Raw genomic sequence first — 18,647 nt, 5'->3', positions numbered from 1 at the left:
AATCCGAGCTAACTGGCCCTCTAAAGGTTCAGGAGCAGAGGCTATGAGTGCCGCGACTTTTTCCCACTGATGGCAGTTGTAGCTGGCCAACAGGGTGGTGGAGTTTGCAATCCTTGCTTGATAGGCGGACGTTGAGGCTACTTTCCTGCCAAAACCATATAGTTTTTTGCTCTCCTTGTCTGGAGGAGCTTCGGACGATGACAAGGGTGTTCCAGCCCTCTTACGAGTGTTAGTGACAACTAGGGAGTCTGGCTTCAGATGTCCTCTTATATAGAGAGGGTCAGACTGGGCTGCCCTCTAGAGTTTTTGAACCCTGGGATTGACTGTTCTGTTGAGGTTCGGGTTCACCAGGGATGGTTCTATTCTTCGCTGAATGGACTTAAGGATAGGGATGGTCTGGGCAACAGGCCTCCTTTCTCCCACAAACTCCTCTGCGAAGTCCCTCTCCTCCTGGACACCGTGAGTGTCAATATGGAAATGTTCTGCTGCACGTGCGAGAACCTCGTTTAGGAGGGGTTGGTTATCGACAGGGGAGTCGGTAACCGGGGCTTTGTTTTCTACCGGGGTATCTACTCTGTATGTTTCCGGGTCCTCCTCTTCCTCTTCTTGGTCCTCATCATCCCCATAGTAGCCCATCCTGGTTTGCTCTTCTACCATGCCAAATTCTTGGTCCTCACCAAAGGAGGCCTCTCCTTGATAAAGTGAGTTTGGTCTTGAGTATGGTTGTACCTCGAAGGGGTCAGTAGACCTCATCAGTGTTTCAAACCGGGGCTTACTCAGGGAGATAGGATCATTAGAGCCTGAGGGTGTCACCCCTTGTGGATCATACGAAAGGAAATGTTCTGGATTTCTATCGTAAAAATCAACCAAAGATGACATCCTTGACATGACCCTATCTATGTCTTCACTCGACCATTTTTTGGAACTGGGAATGACTCTCTCAGCCAGTCTCTGGGATTTATCTTGAGAAGATTTGCTGGTTTTAGACATATCAGCAGACCTGGTTTTGTCTGTCTGTTTAGGGGGAGTGGTGTTTCACAGGTGTGGAAGAGTGCAAAGGCTGCTTCTTCTGCTGTTTCCCCCCCTCCCCGCGAGTGGAAAAATGTTTTTGCTGTCCTTTTGTGGCTCCGGAGGTTTTCAACGCCTGGCGTCGAGGATCGGGGGAGGGGTCCCTGTCCTTCGAGCGTGGGGCCTCGCTGATTTTAACTGTGGGCTCTGACTCCTGGAGCACGGCCTGGGGGTGGAAGTCGTCTTTGTCTTCCGACGATCGAACTTCTGTTAGCCTAGGGAGCAAGGCACCCTTGGCAAGAGTGGATGATTGCCTGGAATCATGCGGCGATCTCGATCGAGAGCGCCCAGAGGTCACCGAATCGGACCGTTCTGTTTGTGCCTCTTTCCGAGAACTCGACGTCGTCGAGTCTCGGTTGGACTTTGTGTGTTTAGTGTGTGTGGTGTGTGTGGTGTGTGAAGCGCTTGTGTCGCCGGGGGTCTTCCCCATAGCCGCCCTGCCGGATGACCTTCCGAGGTCGGGGACTTGCGCTCGGCTGTCTTTCGACGCCGTAATGCCCTCGCCGTCCGAAAGTACGGCGTCGCTGAAGGCGGCCTCCGCTGCCATGGCCGCCTGCCTGGCGTGGTGGGCCCAACGCGTCGAACGGTCCTTAAGTGTCTTAGGTTTAAACCTACTACACGCTCTGCAGTTCGCTCGGGGTGGTCCCTCAGCAAGCAGAGATTGCACGTGGCGTGCCTGTCGACCCAAGGGTATTTGCAATTGCACTTGGGGCAGAATTGAAAAGGGGTACCCTCCATACGCACCTTGAGGTAGCGGACTGTTAGTGTAGGAAATGTATAAGGAGTACCTATATACCAAGAGTGTAGAGTATGTACAACCCCCCACTCTCCCTACTTGCAGGGCCAAGGCCAGAGGCCTTCCCAAGGCCCGGGCCGAGGCCAGAGGCCTTCCGAGGCCCAAATCCGTCGTGCAGCAGCCGACGGTCGATTTCTTCTCCAGCCGGCGTCGAGTGTCGAAGTTTGACGTTGGGAAGGGGAAGGATGTAAATAAATTAATATTTTAGCAAAAGTATGGCTAAGGCCAGGGGACTCTGCAAAATGCTTCCGACAAGTATAGCAGAAAAAAACAATCCGAGGATCCTAGACGCGTGAGGGAACTTGGGTACAGTGCACGTCACACTAGGGATAGTATTACTGGCACGCCCTGTGTCGACGCCCATTTTCGAGTTTCGAAAAAACAAACTAATACTCCGCAGCTTCCACTAGATGTCGGCCTATGCACAGCATGTGATCTAAGCAGATTCCACAAGCCTCAGAAATATATATATATGTATATATATATATATTTCAGTTGTGCTCAACCTCTATATTTTGTTGCATTACACACTGCCACCAAAAGCAATTTAAATAAGTATGGCCTTACTAAGAAAGTTACAATGCTAGACAGTAATTGAAGTCAATTGTATTTTTCTTTTCTTATTAAGTTACTGGAAATTAGCAACAAACTATTGCATTTGACAAATGTCTGCTCCAATAGCAGTATAGTGGCACTACCCATTGACAAACTTTTTACTATAAATTCATTTGGGTGGTGCATTTTTCTGGAATTTCCAAAAATGTTAGTTAAAATGGGTTTGCTTCTAGAATCAGTTTTAAAAAAACAAGATACTATGAGCCAATTCTGATTAAGTTTGCATTAAAAGATAGTGAAAAAACAAAATACACAGTAGCCTATTAGAAAAGCTAGAAATTGTTAGTGATCAAACTGAAATGTGCATGATTAAACGGCAGTTAATATAATTCAAGAAAGAATTTAAAACTTTTTGTTCGAAAGTCATGATAAATCATAATTACCAAAACTGTCTTCACTCTAATGCTGTTAAAGCAAATTATATTTATATTGTGCTAGAAGATACATTTGTCGTTCAATCCACAGGCTACCATTGTTCTAGGTTGCACATCATCTACCAAATGTTTATTTTATTAGTATCTGTTGCCCTTTCATCTTTTGAGATGACAAGCCATGCTGAATGTTTCTAATGTTGCCTAATTTAACATTTAATTATAATTTACCACGCTGCTAATGTTTTCAATATTTAATGTAAAGGAAACAAATCGAACATTTACGAGACGTGGTGAGCCTGCTTACTGAGGCCAAGCATAAGCCATTACGAGCGCCTTTCCTCCATCAGCTGGGAAACATCACAGGACTCACCTCCTGAATAGTACTGCTTCCTGAGAAATTGAGGTTGTACTCCCGCTGGACCTCTCGATGGGTTATAATCAGCATGAAGTTTTGATTTAATGACTCCTGCAGGGCACTGGAAGGGTTGAAAGAAAAACAAGAAACGGGAATCAGTGATGAACATGTTCTAGCTTGCTTTGAAGCTGGATGTATAAACCCCAGGAGACGCGAGCTGAAAGTAGACAGGCTCGGGCAGATATCATGATCCTCTTTAGTCTGTAGAAGCAAGGCTACAAGATGCAACTAACCATGGGAGGGCTAAAGGCTAACCTTTTCTTTTTACACATGGTTGACACATTGAAAACTGTGGATCTTCCACCAAGAGATGAAAAAAGAGAAACAGATACTTTACTGTTATCCCCTGAAAAGCACGCCCTTGTAGAAAATTAATGTTTGGCACTATTAATTAAGCGGGCGCAGAGCCGATAACAATGGACCGTAGTCATTTGGCAAATTATTTTGTTGATTACTTTAGGCTGCCCATGCAATTCCCAACACATGTACGGAAATACATTATATTGTAACAGTGCTGCAATAACGCCTGGAGCCAGGCTTTTATCACGTTAAGGACAAAACTACGTATACAATGCACGCAGAGTTAAGTTTATCTTGGAGTGGAATGGTGAGGGTGGAATTCATGGCTCATTCACGACCACACTACTTCTACTCAATCTGAAAATAAAGTTTATTACAATAAAGAGACAAATATTTCAACATTAAGTTCGATACTAAAAATGAAGTCTTGAAGTGAAAATGAAACTCAGCCGAAATGCAGCACTCTTGCTGAAAGAGACGGGATAATTCGTGAAAGGGTCCATGTCATTAGGATGGAATCCATCTAGCCTAAAACAAAGTCACATAGGGCACAGTGCGCGGAATGGGCACAGCAACGCCTCGCCATTAGTGCTGCACGTGCAATAAAACGTTGCCCTTCTAGGAAACCCGGTGAATCCTTTCATATGACCTCCATCTCCAAAACTGCTAAAATGATAATCCTGCATCAATCCCTCCGAAGATACACAATGCTCACAATGCATCCATCTGTTTCCTGTCCAAAACAGGTGCAAACGTGATTATATTATTTTTCTAGCAATTGGATTTAGGGTACGTCGTTGTTACATCACCAGGCTATTTTACTGAACATTTTCGGATGAAACCCCACCCCAATATCTTTTTTTTTTAAAAATTCACTGAGTTTTTTTTTTTTAACTGATGTTATCCGACAATGCAATTAATACTGGGGGGTCGTCAAGGTGACGGGGGTTGCACAGCTTACCTTTTTGTTGAATATCACTGTTTTGTAGGTCTTGTATCATAAACACATCACCTATTCAAATGATGTTTTTGCCTGTGATTCCAGGTTTTAAATGAACAGTTATTGCTAAATATTATCAGCAAAGAATACAACATTCTCAGTTTCAGTAATCTGCTTTCACGGTGCTCGGAATGAACCTTTGGCATGCTCCGGGCACAGTGACCTAAAATAAGGTGCACTCAACGTATGGTCGATGAGCAAAGCGACAAGTTGCGACTGCACATCCCTTTCTGCATCTACAGAGCAGGCAATTGGTGCCCTCAAGCTATAAAATGGCAGGGAAAAAAGGCTATGCATGCATTCCTTAAGGCAGGGGGACCCAACCTCATCCTTATGTCAGCACAGCTCATGGCTTTTTGTGGCCTGCAAGGGGCATATTACACCCCCCCATGGGACCTCTGCTCACATCCATTAGGTCAGGTTATGCCCCAGGGAGCTGCAATATGCCACTAAAAGTTTGAGCGCAGGATCGAAGGTCAAGAACAATGCAAATCTCAAAATTTAGAGCTTCAGGTCTACCAATCACATCCTAGTATCAGACAGGGCATGGTGTTTGTGGTTTCTCAAAACAGATCTAAATTGCCTGTAAAAAAACTCAGCCGGAATGATTTTTACAATGCCAAAAAGGATTTTACGTACTCGTCAAATAGAAGAGCTGCTGCACAGCCAGCTTCCAATCAACTGAAAGTCCTTTGTTCTAACCAGGATCAAATCAAATTCAGAACCATACCAACGTGTGTTATAGGCAACGTCCTTTGACAAGGATTTACTGGATCAAACCTTCCCACAATGCAGCTGGCTACTTATAGCTTTCAAAACGCTATCAACTAAAGTGAACAATTATATTCTTATTTCGTTCTCTGGAGAGGGGCATGGCATTGCCCGATTGGCCAAACTCCAAGCTGAAATGCATGGTACAGCTCAGTTTCTATCATGTCACCACCATGATGGGGGCCACACTCAGTGTGCTGCTCTATCCACTTGCTGCTTGCCATAGTTCCACTATTCTCCCGGAATTTACAATTTACCAGGCCTTTTTAGGCCTGGTGTTCTCTGCCATTTACAGATTACACACCATTGTCACCCGACATGTTGCTGTGGATGCACAGTTTGGCCCTGCCTCTGACCTTTGTCCTCTGCCAACCCATCTGCACCGCTCAACATTACCACCTTGGGCCACAGCAACTTACACGGCATGTCCGTGGAGCAATAATAGCTTACGAACCCCAAACCTTCCAGGTAATGATAGAGCTATAAAAGGAATACAAAGAGTGTCTTATGTCTAAAGAAAAAGCATTTACTTTAAAGTAATCAAATGCATTTTTTAAAAGCAGAACCAAAAAACATTTACATTTTCTGAAAACTTGCGTGCATAATTCAGGACTTTACTATGCTGGTGAATATACTGTGCTTTCTTGCACAGACACTCAGTGAAATAACCTGTACAACATATTCAGAAATATTGCCACACATTGAATAGCTACAAAGAGCAAAGGCTAGTTTAACAGGCGACATAAAACAGGCAATGCTGGTGTCTTGCCTGGAATGGTGGGCTGGGATTATGACCGAGGTCATCACTGCAATCATTCAGGTGCACTCTATGTCTAACTCTTGAGGCCAGGGAATTATAGTGCTGATATAAATATAATACACAAAAAAGGAGGATGTGTTTTCCGCCCTCAACTGTTACAGGTTGGTTGCCCTCTTAGATATGTTTGGTAACGTTTTCATGAGCGGTCTAGTAACTAGGTAAGGCAGCAGAACAAACATTTATCGCCAACAATCACAGGCTTTTAAGACAGATTTTCAGCTCTAGATCATTGATCGATTGTAGTTTGCTTTTTGGACCTCAGTCCAGCTTTTGATTCAGATAGAAACATTCTTTGGCATAAGCTGGAGGGTTGGCGTCCAGGGTAGGTTGTCTTAATTATTAAACTGGTTTACAGTAATTTATCTGAGACTTTAAGATGTGGAGAACATATATACTCCATTCAGGATACAGATGTGAGGCAAGTATGCCCTCTTTGTTTATTCTGTTGGTTGCAGATATTGAAAACATTTAGTAAATATAGATTATGATCCCCCATTTTATACAAGACAAGGATTGTTCCCCCTCTCAATCCAGTGAAAGAATACCTCATGGTTACCCCTCCAACCCCTAACAGCATACAGGAAAGCTTTGAAAACAGCTAGAGATTATTTTAAGGCTCTCTAGTTAGACCTAAACATGAAGAATCGTTTCATCTGGGAGAAAGATATGTACATTTAATTGGTATTTAGATGATAATCAGTTGGAGTTTAGTTATAATTACCTGGGTATGACTTTTGCAAATAATGCCTTATGGATTGCTCATAAAACATAAATAAAGATGTGTTGGGACAAAGAACCAAATATCTTAAGATTCTATTACAAATGTGGAGTTTGTGTATTCTAAAATTGCAGAGGTTTTAAGAAGAAATATAACAGCTGCACTATAGGGATTGTACTAGATTGGTTTGCTGCACATATATTAAAATCTTTAAGACTGGATTAAAATAAAGGACTCTAGTCTGAAGCATATTTATATATTATGAAATGCCTAGATTTGAGAAGGCAAATCACTAGGCGGCTAAATGTTTGAAGAATTCTTGTTGGAACAGGGGTGGAGGAATCCAATTGAGACTGTACCATTGGCGGGATTATTTACCTGTGTTTTCTCTTCACTGCTCTAAACCTAATATTTTGAGAAAGGTATTTTCATTATCCCTCACTTTGGGCGATTTGATGTACGAGAGGGAGGAAGAGACAATGGCCGCACTTATGCATCGCCATTGTGATGAAATGAACAATAACTTGGAGATCATTGAGGCTCTGTATCGGAGACCACAAATTCTGGTAAAGAGCCTTCCAGAAATGGAATGTTAGCTTGGGCCTCTATTATTATAACAGCACTATTGTCGATGTAGAAATGCTAGAGATTATACAAGGGCAAAGGTACTGAAGAAACAGGACTTAAAAAATATATATTTTTGCTATCTTTACGATGTGTAATTTAGTTTTAGATACTTTTTATGGAAATAACTACTTTTCAGAACAAGTAAATATGACTGGTAAAGAAATAATAGCTTTACAGTCCGCATTGCAGTTGTTAACGGCCATTTGCCCATGTAACCTTGGGCTTCTGGGTCATTACCACCTGGTCTAGAATGCAGGGGAAACCATAAAGCTTTATTAAAATTCATTAGACTCTTTCCATTAATAAAAATTACAACAAACACAGAAAACGTTCTTCATGGTATTCTTGAGACCATTCTTCTATTAATTGGTTAATTTACATGATCATTACTGCACCCACAGTAGCACACTATATTCCTCTAAAATATGAAATACAACACTTTGTTATGAAGCTTTTATATGGAGCAAAATGACCACAGTAGTGGTAGCAGAGCACCTGGCTTGTCCGGGAAGTAACTATTGTGTCCCCGACATGAATAAGCCCTTTATCTGACAGAAGGAGTGGCAATAAGAAAACGGGACAGGAAAGCTAGCAACATTTTTCACAGACAACGGGATGGTGAGATGTAGACAGCAAGAGGTATGTTAGTGATAGTGTAGGTCTGTGTGAGTTTGTTGGTGATACATATGTCAGAACTTGATGAAGTATTGTCTCTGTGTTGTGTAAACAACTAGTAGATTGATTGGCAGTTTGCTTGTAAAACCAGTAGAGGACCGAAGGGAATGGATGCATCATTGGCCCGAAGTGTGCTCAAGTGGGCAAGTAAAAAGAGAAGGACTCTATGTGGATTGAGATTATACTTTGTACCAGATCAGATCCCCAGTGAGACAAGTCCTGACTGCTGGGCCATGGCAAGTGGGAGCCTGGGCAATAGTGGGCTGTACAACAGATGAATAACTATCACAGGAGGAAGGGGAAGCACTGTTGCATTATTGCACCCAGAGGCACTTGGCAAAGTACTAAACACTTGCCCCTAACTCTGCAGCTGGTGTATAGGTTACCTTGCCATAAGCACTGGACAGTACAAACAAGCTTGACTCATCCATCTGTTATTTGTGCCTATGTTATAGCATCCAGAAGCACATCACAAGAAAGTACCAATACACCACTGTGCCCTTTAGTATAGCATCCAGAACCACAAAGACAAAGCATTAATGCAAACAAGTCAGATGCACACACTGGAAGCTATAGTAAGGGCGAAACAATTACTAAGACCTGAGAATGAAACTAATATCAGAGCGCAAAATTCATTAGACTCTTTCCATTAATAATAATTACAACAAACACAGAAAACGTTCTTCATGTTATCATTCTTGAGACCATTCTTCTATTAATTGGTTAATTTACATGATCATTACTGCACCCACAGTAGCATTCACAAACATTTTATCATCTGTCTGGGACCCGTTTATTGTTGCATGTATGTGTACCATGAGCATATGCCAAACTATGAAGAAAGTACATTAAAAACATTGCGCAAGGTTAAGGTCTATGTATACAGCACCATTATAGAATGTGGATCGTGCTTTGAAAATTTTTGTACGTCCAGGTGAAGACCAGTGTTTAAACTGATTACTGTCACTAACCAAAAACAACTTACCTCTCCCAGAGAGGAAGATTGAGTTGGAGCAGGAGTAATCACATGTAGGAAGTTCTGCTATGGGATTGAATCTGGAACTCACTACCTGCACACATAAGAGATGAAGCCGCCTATACTATCTTCCAGAAGTTAGTAAAAAAAAACAAGGCTTTTTAATAAATATGAATGACTATTCTCACCACCCCATCCGCAATCGGCTTCTACTACAATGCCAGTTACATCTGGCTGTGTACTTGTTCTTAACCGGTCTATTCTGTACAAATGCTGTGATACCTTTGCATTTGGGAATTACAAAAATGTTATAAATAAATAAATCTGACCACACCCTACAATTTCTAAGAAAGCGCTTGATCCTTCAGCAGTCACTTAAATCCACCAAATCTCAATCCATGTCCACTTACAATACCTTTCTTACCAACACAGTGCAAGGCTCTGACTTTTTTTGTGTCCCTCCCTCTGCAATCCTCTATCCAACACCACCAGCAGATACAGTGCTCTACATCACTGTCCTCTCTCACAAGGTTCCTGTTGGAACAGAGTTATCTATAAAGCTATTCAAGAAATTTCTCACAAGAGTCCTTAGATTGGTTGGGAAATGTTGGCCATATTGTCCAATGCCTGACATGTAATCGACACATCTCATCTTTTATTGACTTAAAACATGTAGCTTGCTTGTTTGGTTTGGCAAAATGGTTAAATTCTGGTCCACCACCCGTGTCAATGAAACCTGTCCGATTATGAACCGCTTCCCACCAATCCACCGTTCTGCCACCCCTGCTCATCAAAATGAACAGCGTGAAGTTTCTCGCGGTGTGCAGTGTTGGGTGTCCTGACCCACGTTTAAGCTATCATGCCACAACATTTGGTGCTGTGGGCTTAGAAAATTCAAGATGGCGGAAAACCCACATGTGCGCCGAAATCCAGGAAAGCTGCGCAGTTTGTGCGCACACTAAAATGGTTGCCTCACTTGCCACCCACCAGTGCGAGAATGAAAGGCCGGGTTGCCATGAGGGAAATGGGTTGCCAAAGGAAAAACAGTAGCGCCGGTTAGCTTCAAAGCGCTTTAAAACCACCATTGGACTACCCGGACAGTAGTCTGAAACCATTGGGAATGGAAATGCTGATTGCCAAATGCAACCTAGAATTGTGGGGAATTCATTTCTTAAATCCCAAAAATGGGTGCAGTACCAGTACTCACCACTATCCAAAAGCCGGCGTTTTAAAACCACTCTGTTTCCCTGAAGGCAAGTCAAAATGCCTATTTTCAAACATTGCAATATGTGCAAAATATTTACTGAACACCAGCAGACATTTGGTAGAATGGAGTGTTGTGTGCCTACAAAATCTGGGAAATGAAGAGCCCAAAACAATGCTTATAACAAAACTGCTATGGAGTCAGCAGTTTAAGTTGCACTGGATTTAAAGACACTAAAATCGAAAATGTTTAGGTTAAATGAGTGACCTATGTTTGGTGTCACATGCCTTTGTAACTGTTTAAATGTCATAGTTTTAAACTTAGAATCAGCCTTCTAGCTGCATATGTGAAAATGTTTAGTTTTATTTGAATGCAGAAACTGGGGAACAGAAATGACAGCTTAAAGAGATTCCAATTTGCCTGGCAACTACCCCCATCAGGAGTGAAACTTGAGTCACAGCTGTGTTCCCAGGCCAACCTTCCTTTTGCTGCCCACACTAAGGATATGCCATCTATCTGATAATTGAATTACCTGTGCTCTGCAGGAGAGTGAACAAAGCCCTCTTCACTCAGGCAAAGGTTTTATTACGCAGTCGTAAAATGTAGCTTCCTCTTGGCAGGAGCTGGGAGGGGCACTGCCTGTGAGAGCAAGCTGGCTTGGCAGAACTGGATTAACCAGTATTTCTACCTTGTGCTGAGAGAAAACCACACCCCTTTGTAGCCAGAATATTGTTTAGAAAAAGATTAATAACTCATGGTGCGGACATGTGAAAATTTTATAAATGATACCATAATTCTTGTGATTTTTCTGCCCACAGTTTAAGAGGTTTTTAGAACCGGTGGTATGTACAGGGGGGTGTCAGCGGAAAAGTGGATATTACTCTAAATGTGTGCATGTTAAAAATCTGAAACTTCATCAGTTAATGTCCCTACTCCCTGCGCACATGTATGTAAAGTTGGGTCCATGTCAGAAATTGAAAAATCAGTTAAAAAGTCCATTATGTGCCATCTCTGAATGCAAGCTCCTAGAAAGAGCAGATTTGGACAGAGACATGGCTAAATTCAGCCACACCATGTATATGTAATTTCAAGCAACTGTGTAACTGTGAAATATGTCTTTTATTATCAAATATAGAAAGTGTGCAATCTGACAAGGGAGTGCCCTCTTGGCAAGCCATAAAATGACATCACTCTGACTCACAGTTCATTCCCCAATCAAGGGGAGGAATGAAAGCTGGACCAATGACAAGTGAGAGGGGCAAGTCTAGTGATGCAACACACACACCCACTCTCAAAAACACATAAAAGCAGAGAGTCAGGACAGATAGGGACCTTCAATTCCATTTGCTGCAACGCACTCTGCCGGAAAAATCCATACTTACCTCCATCAATCTTCAAAGAGCCAACCCTTAGACTCCAAGATAAACAGAGACTTCAGAACCTTAACCAAAAAGGCCACTGCCAGCAAGAGTATTTGTCAGCAGGCCTCAAAATATTTTTGCAACTGAACTCTTCAGACAGCCGGGTGAGCCGTCTGAATTTTGCCAAGAACTTTTGCAAGAACCCGGTGACAGAGATATCCAAAGAGAAGGCAGGACCCGACCCAGAGAACCGGTGCCTAGCAGAGAGAAAGCAGTGCTGTACCCAGAGAGACCCAGACCAGACCGCTGTGAGCAGTTCCAGAGGCCAGGCGCTGTGAGCAGAACCCGGGAAGACCTGACCAGACTGAAGTCCGTGACCAAGTCGCTTTCCGGTTCAAAATCTCTTGTGAGTACTCAGCAAAACTCAGAACACCTCTCTTAGTTAAAATCATATAATTCAATCTATTTAACCTAAGTAGAACTGCCTCCTAGCTGTCACCTGTCATTTTAGCTGCAAAATCTGCCACTTGTCATTTTGAGCTTTTAAAATTTGCAAAACCAAAAACGACCTCTATTAAATCGGTCATAACTCTGTAACCGTTTGGGTTAGAGACTTGCAGTAACTTTCCTTAGAAAGCTTAGAATCTGAGCTTTGAATGGCACCAAGAACCACATTCCTACCAATCGCGGAACACGCATCCGCGAATTTTACCGCGATTTGCAATTTCTTCACGTGTAAAAAGACAGCAGTTTTGCTTTTCCATTTGCCAGAAATTCGTTTAACCTGTTAACTATCCCTGCATCATTGCTAGTGTGAGCCTGGACTAATATTAACTAGATACCACTCACCCTGAACCTCTGAAAGGGAATTAAAAGCAAATTTAGCATATTTCTCATCCATTGCTAGCACATATCAAAGCATTTGGGCTTGTGTTTTCAAAACTCCTATCTGTTTTCTGTTGTCTAAGCTTGCTGGGTTGAACTGAATTACATTGATTGCATTTCTGAGAACTGTGTGTTTCCTCCCATTTCCTTGCATTGCATAAAGAGGGGGGGGAGTGAATAGCCAGAGAAAAGTGATTACATTGTTTGGTTGAAATCATATTGAGTATTTTCTGTACTGCATTCATTGAATATTGCATCCACCTGAGCTTACATAAAGCATCCTCTACCACATTATACTTTTGTTCCTATTTACCAGTGTGCTACCTTATCCATTTCATGTCAACTCATTAGTGATTATAAGAAGTGTGCTAGTGCCAGATTCTCCGTTGTTGATCTTTATCATATCAGATTAAGTGTGCTATTCAATTATTAATTTATTATAAAGCGTGATATATATATCTATTTTAAATTATCAAATAAACCTTTTAAACTTGCAAAACAGAACTACTTCTTGGCTCAGTGGGGTCAGGGGGATTCCAAGAGAGGGGTGTTATACAGGGGTAGTCATCCAGAACGCATGAACTGGACCTAAAGATATATCAATAAGGGTTTTCATTCAGTATTCTAGACTAGGCGTTAACTTAGCTGTAGTGCTGAATTGAATCCTCTTACAGCAGGAACCTAGCAACGCTCAATAAGAGCAATGGCAAATTTTCTCGTTCTGCTGCACAAACCTAGTCAGAAACTGAAAAAATAGCTGTGGGAAGTTTCTTGTGTTGGTGTAAAACTAGCACAGATCGAAAAACAGCACAAAATAGCTGTGGGAACTTTCTCGTGTTCCTGCATGAACCTATCACAAATCGAAAACTGCAATCTTTCTCATGGCACTAGGCGAAACTAAGAGCTAGGAAAAAATATACAAATCTTCATGTCACTGCGCAAAACTAGCACAGATCAAAACAAAGTGACCTGTGCAAAGTTTGTCATGCTACACAAAACCAACAAGGAAACGCACCACGTGAAAATCGGACAAAATTTCAGTGACAGCGGAACCTTAATGCTAAATTCGTGGAACGGGAACAAGCAGATTCCAGTGCAAATATCACGAGTGGAAATTTAGCCCAGCCCTAGTAGGGAGATCTTTGGATTTCAAAACATTCTACCGGTTCCACCAACCATAGTTCTTATACTGTGTCCCATCCCCACTCCCATCCCAGTTCTCACACAGATCTCTATACCCCTACGGGAAGTAGAAGGATTTATCTCAGAGGTCTCTTAGATGGCATGTCACTCATGACACATAACTGACACAAATGACTAACTCACTCCCGCTGTTCTCCACTAACTTACGAATTCAAGTTTCTCCATAGGTACTTTCCATAGGCACAAATCATACTCTACTCTCACTCATCTTCACTGCTCCTCTCCAAAACACAAACATATGCACCTTAGTCCATTCCCTTTTGTAATCTGCACTCCAGATTTTCTCAGAGATGTTGCATTTCATTAAAGTGATAGGAGAAAGTACTTGGCTGAGCCAAATAGCAATACATTATTGCCTCAGTAATAAAACAAAAACTATGCCCCCCAATACTCATAGATAAAGTAAAAATCCCAGTCTCCCTGGTAGTAAAAACCCTGGGGGTATACTTGGATGCATTACTCTTGCTAACAAAAGGGAGTGCCATCGCCTCCGGCACTGCCTACACGACCAAACTAATCAATGCAGCTAGACCTTTCCTCTCCACAGATAGTTGCAGGACTACAGCTCGCGCCACCATAGGTTCCAGACTGGACTACTGCAATGCCCTTTTTGTAGGCTCCACAGATGCGAATATCCACAAAATGCAGGTCATTCAGAATAACGCTCTTCGTGCTGCACTCAACATTCCCAGAGCTGAGCACATTACAGCCACAAGAAAACTTGCCCACTGGCTCCCAATTCGTGAACGGATCATCTTCAAGACCCTGTCTATTATGCACAGATGCCTGTCCAAAAAGCCTCTCCCTACTGATCCCAAAAAATAGAAAAAAAAAAAAAAAAATCACCAAAGCAAACCCCACCAGACCAACAAGCGCAGCCTACACCCACTGTATTACCCAAACAAAATCCAACCGGCCAAAAGCTGGGGGGATTTAGCTTCCCAACATTTGCCGTCAAACAATGGAACTCACACCCGCCCACCCTCTGGGCCAGTTCTACTGGAGCTTCAGAAAAGCACTAAACTTTTGCTGTTCACCTAACTTTATCTCCCTTTGCTCCCCCCTGGGGCTGGGTAACAAACAATGAATGTCAATCAAACATATTTACGATGCACCTGTACTAATCACCTATGCAAACAGTTTCATGTACTCTGAATTATATGCTATGGTTTCTTCATTAAGTGTACTTGGTTTATCTAAGAGCATCTTGATGTTCAAGGGCTTAGCACTGTATACTTATGAAAAAATAAATAAACAGTATATTTTTCAACTAGAATTCAGCAGAATACTGGAGCCCATAAAGACAATGAACAATGAAAAATAAAAGGGTAGAATCAAGTAAAAATTCTGCATTTCTAGGGACATTATTTAGAAAGAGCAGAGGGATATTACAATTGGTAATGGCCTGAGGAGGGGGCCATTACTGCTATTATAACATTCCATCCAATAAGAGTAGAATATTCTGTAGAAAAAGGAAAGACAAAGGGGAAACATTGCAATGTTGAACTTTGGATAGAAGACTTTATACCATCCATTAACATGGGAGAGTCAGCCAATCTAATCTATCCAATGGTGGGCAGAATTTTACAATGAATCATCGTGTTTGGAGGGAGCTGCAGGTTGACTAACTCTAATCTCACTTTAAGGATCATTTTATCCTCAACTCCGATCAAGCAGGTTTTGGCCCAGGAAGAGGCACCGATTGAGGCCTTGCCCCTCTGCTGGATTACCTGTGAATGACACAGATGCTGAAGAAGTTAACATTGGGAAGCTTTGCCTCTTTCACCTTACTTTAACACCACTGGACTGTCGCTGAGTTCCAATCCCCCCTCGCACTTTAATCTTCAACATCCATCACTGCTTTCTAACAACATTTCAAGACCCTAGAGAGTATAATCATCAGTTCATGTTCTTCCAACTCAAACTACTCCCTACAATCATCTCTTTTAAAGAATCTTTCCATCTTGACAGCAAGTGATTTCTGGACCTCAAGTATTGTCAAAGGCAATACCTACACAGTGGGCCTCATTACCCGGTAGGCGGTGAGCCATGGCGCTATTAGCGCCATGGCTCATGCCGGTAAAATACCAGCACCACCTTGGCGGAAAGGGGATTTACCGCCCCATTCCAAGGTTGGAGGGGCGGTAAATCCCCCTTTCCCCATTGCCTTTCCCCATTCCCATTTCTGCCCCATAGGGCTCTATGGGAATGGGGAAGGCGCCAATTACGGCACTGCAATTTTGCGGTGCCGTAATTAGCTCTGAGGTCCCTTAGCGGGTTGGATTTTAACGCCTGCAAAAAGCAGGCGTTAAATCCCCCAACCCGCAAAGCGACCTCGTAGTAAGGCGGTAGGGATTTACCGGTACCGGTAAATCCCTACCGCAATCCGTGTAATGAGGCCCAGTATGTCAATAATGTAGTAGCAAGACTATTTCCAGGAGAGGACATGAACACAAAGAACATGTTTTTCTGGCTCTGGCTACCCTCCATTGGCTGCTCATTGTACAAATAAGTCCCTGAAATCAAAAAGAAAACACATGGAAGTAAAGCCTTTCCTACCTGGCTGCTAAGCTGTGGAACTATTACTTTCCACCTTAGACCAGACTCTTATTACTTACCACAATGAGCTGAAGTTACGCCTGGTATGTAACAATTTGCAAATGTGAGTGAATAATTCTAAGATTTTGTTGTCAGGAAAAATATATATATATATGAATGCCTTATTTGAACATGTAGTTTAAGGTAAAAATGCCTTTTTATATTTGAACCAATAACTAGGCACAATGAGGCATGTTCAAAAATATATTTCTCACCTAAAAAATACTCCAGTTGAGTATGGGAATACATCTTTTACTCCCTAAAAACATGTTACTCCGACCTTCAAAAAATATGGGCAAAACACTCCCAAGATCTTAAATAGGGACCTGCGTTTAGTAGATGCCTTGGGGAAAGCAACACAATTAAGAACATTTGTTAGTAATCACCAGCAGCTAATATGTTTTATTAGGAATTGCAATACAAGCAAAGTTAAGCACAGGAGGATGGTGAATGTGAATATAAAGGAGCAATTGGCATCTCAAAACATCCTTCTATAACCAGGCATCACCATCTTTAAAATACCTAGTTGTACGTAGCCTCACCAAAACACAAAATAACAGTGCCATCAAGTTTGAATAAAAATAAAAACATCCAGTGCAAGGGATGCAATCGGTTAACCGAAATTTGAGAACATAAACAGTGGAAAATCAAAGACAACAGTCTGTCTGTGTGTGTGTGCATGTCTTATGCAGCAACTGAAATATTTGCTACAGAAAATGCAGCACATAAGCATTGAACCTACATATAACTCCAACACAAGAGAAATCAGCTGCGTCTATCCCACTGGACACATTTTGATCACAAAGTAAACAAATAATTATTTGCAATCAATCACATGCCATACCTTATTTGTGAAGTAGAAAAGGAATACAATTTGAGACAACATGCTATTTTGCGTTTCCCTCTCAACATACTTCTTCTATTGAAGGGTGAAGATTTAGCAATGGAATTAATGGTTGACCTGCACTATGGCATGAAAGAAGCCAGGGGGAAATAGCGCGCTCAACGGGAAACCTCTGGACCTCCAGCTGCTCATGTGAATAAAAGCGGATAGTGGGCAGAGCACAATACATTGCAGGGCATACAAATAAATCTTAAACCAAATAAATATTAAACCATAGAATGTTTTTTCCCATTGGAAATGTTTTTTCTTTTTTTAACATTAGTAGCCCCCTTACTTTAATAATTCAGTAAACCACAGGATGCATGCTCCAAATATGAAACCAGTCAACTACTTACAAAAGCATGCGATTTCGGTATATGTGAATTCCTCAAAAGACAATGTGCATGGGAGAATTTTATTTTAATTTCTTTAATGATGAGCAGATACAGCTTCTTGCGTTATACATTGCTTGAGTGTTTATACAATGTCAGCTTTTTGTGCGGTTCATTATTAAACATTACTTGTACCTCAACACATATTTTGGGTTAACATCAAAGCAACATACCAACGGTTTTTCTATGTAGATTACAAAACAAGCATCTCTATTTGCTTCATCGGTTTGGGTAACTGACACATTGTACATGGTGCGGGCGTGCCAATTATAAAAGTTCAGTCGGGAATCGGTAGTTTGCCCCTGTTCGCTTCACAGGTGTGGATCTCCCATTTTTTGGCAGTTATAATACAGACCGTCATTTTTGCATCTTGTGTAGGTCTCACTGGAGAACCGTTTATATCATACTATTTGCCGATCCTAGTACCTCTCTTCACGGAGGACGCAGTCGGCAGTGATCATCATGCCATTCAGCATTTGTCCCCAATCCAAACTATTGTCCACCTCTGCATTTGCCAGAGTTTGGTCCCTAAGCAATTCCATCTCTGCCATCCCCCAGCGATATGAATCTTTTAGCCACTGTAGGACCAATGGGCCCTTCGGGTGTTTCCAAGAGATCGCAATTCTGATATGGCTAGTGCGAGTAGAAAGGCCACCTTTTTCTTTCTAGGTTTCGCACGTTTCCCCCTGGTAATATGCCCCACAAACATGTTTTGGGTTTCACAGATATTTACTGCCAGTCCAGGTGTTCGTTTTGTTCACAACTTCTTCCCAAAAGACTTGGATTATCAGACACTCACAGGTCATATGCCAAAAGCCCGCCATGGCCCCCTTGCATCTAGATGGGGTCATGTATACCCTGTGGATATAAGTGGATAGGGTGAGTGTAAACCTGGCGTTTCTAGACACCTTATAGGCCTGTTCCCATATGTTAACCCATTTCTCGTCTTCTATCCCCCTTCCCACG

The 18,647-nt window shown here is 42.1% G+C and overlaps 1 protein-coding gene across 1 annotated transcript in view; it reads right to left on the bottom strand.

Moving 5' to 3' along the window:
* Positions 1–18,647, bottom strand: part of FAF1 (Fas associated factor 1) — a 2,829,503-nt gene that overhangs the window by 2,127,386 nt on the left and 683,470 nt on the right. The window contains exon 7 of the mRNA XM_069642220.1: positions 3,224–3,329. Coding sequence (XP_069498321.1) covers positions 3,224–3,329 — 106 coding nt within the window. The remainder of the gene's footprint in view (positions 1–3,223; positions 3,330–18,647) is intronic.

This window comes from Ambystoma mexicanum, chromosome 1q, assembly GCF_040938575.1.
Source record: "Ambystoma mexicanum isolate Mex_15411 chromosome 1q, UKY_AmexF1_1, whole genome shotgun sequence".
In the NCBI taxonomy this organism is placed as follows: Eukaryota; Metazoa; Chordata; class Amphibia; order Caudata; family Ambystomatidae; genus Ambystoma; species Ambystoma mexicanum.
Note: the sequence above shows the minus strand (reverse complement) of the source record. Positions and strands in the feature narration are given on the sequence as shown.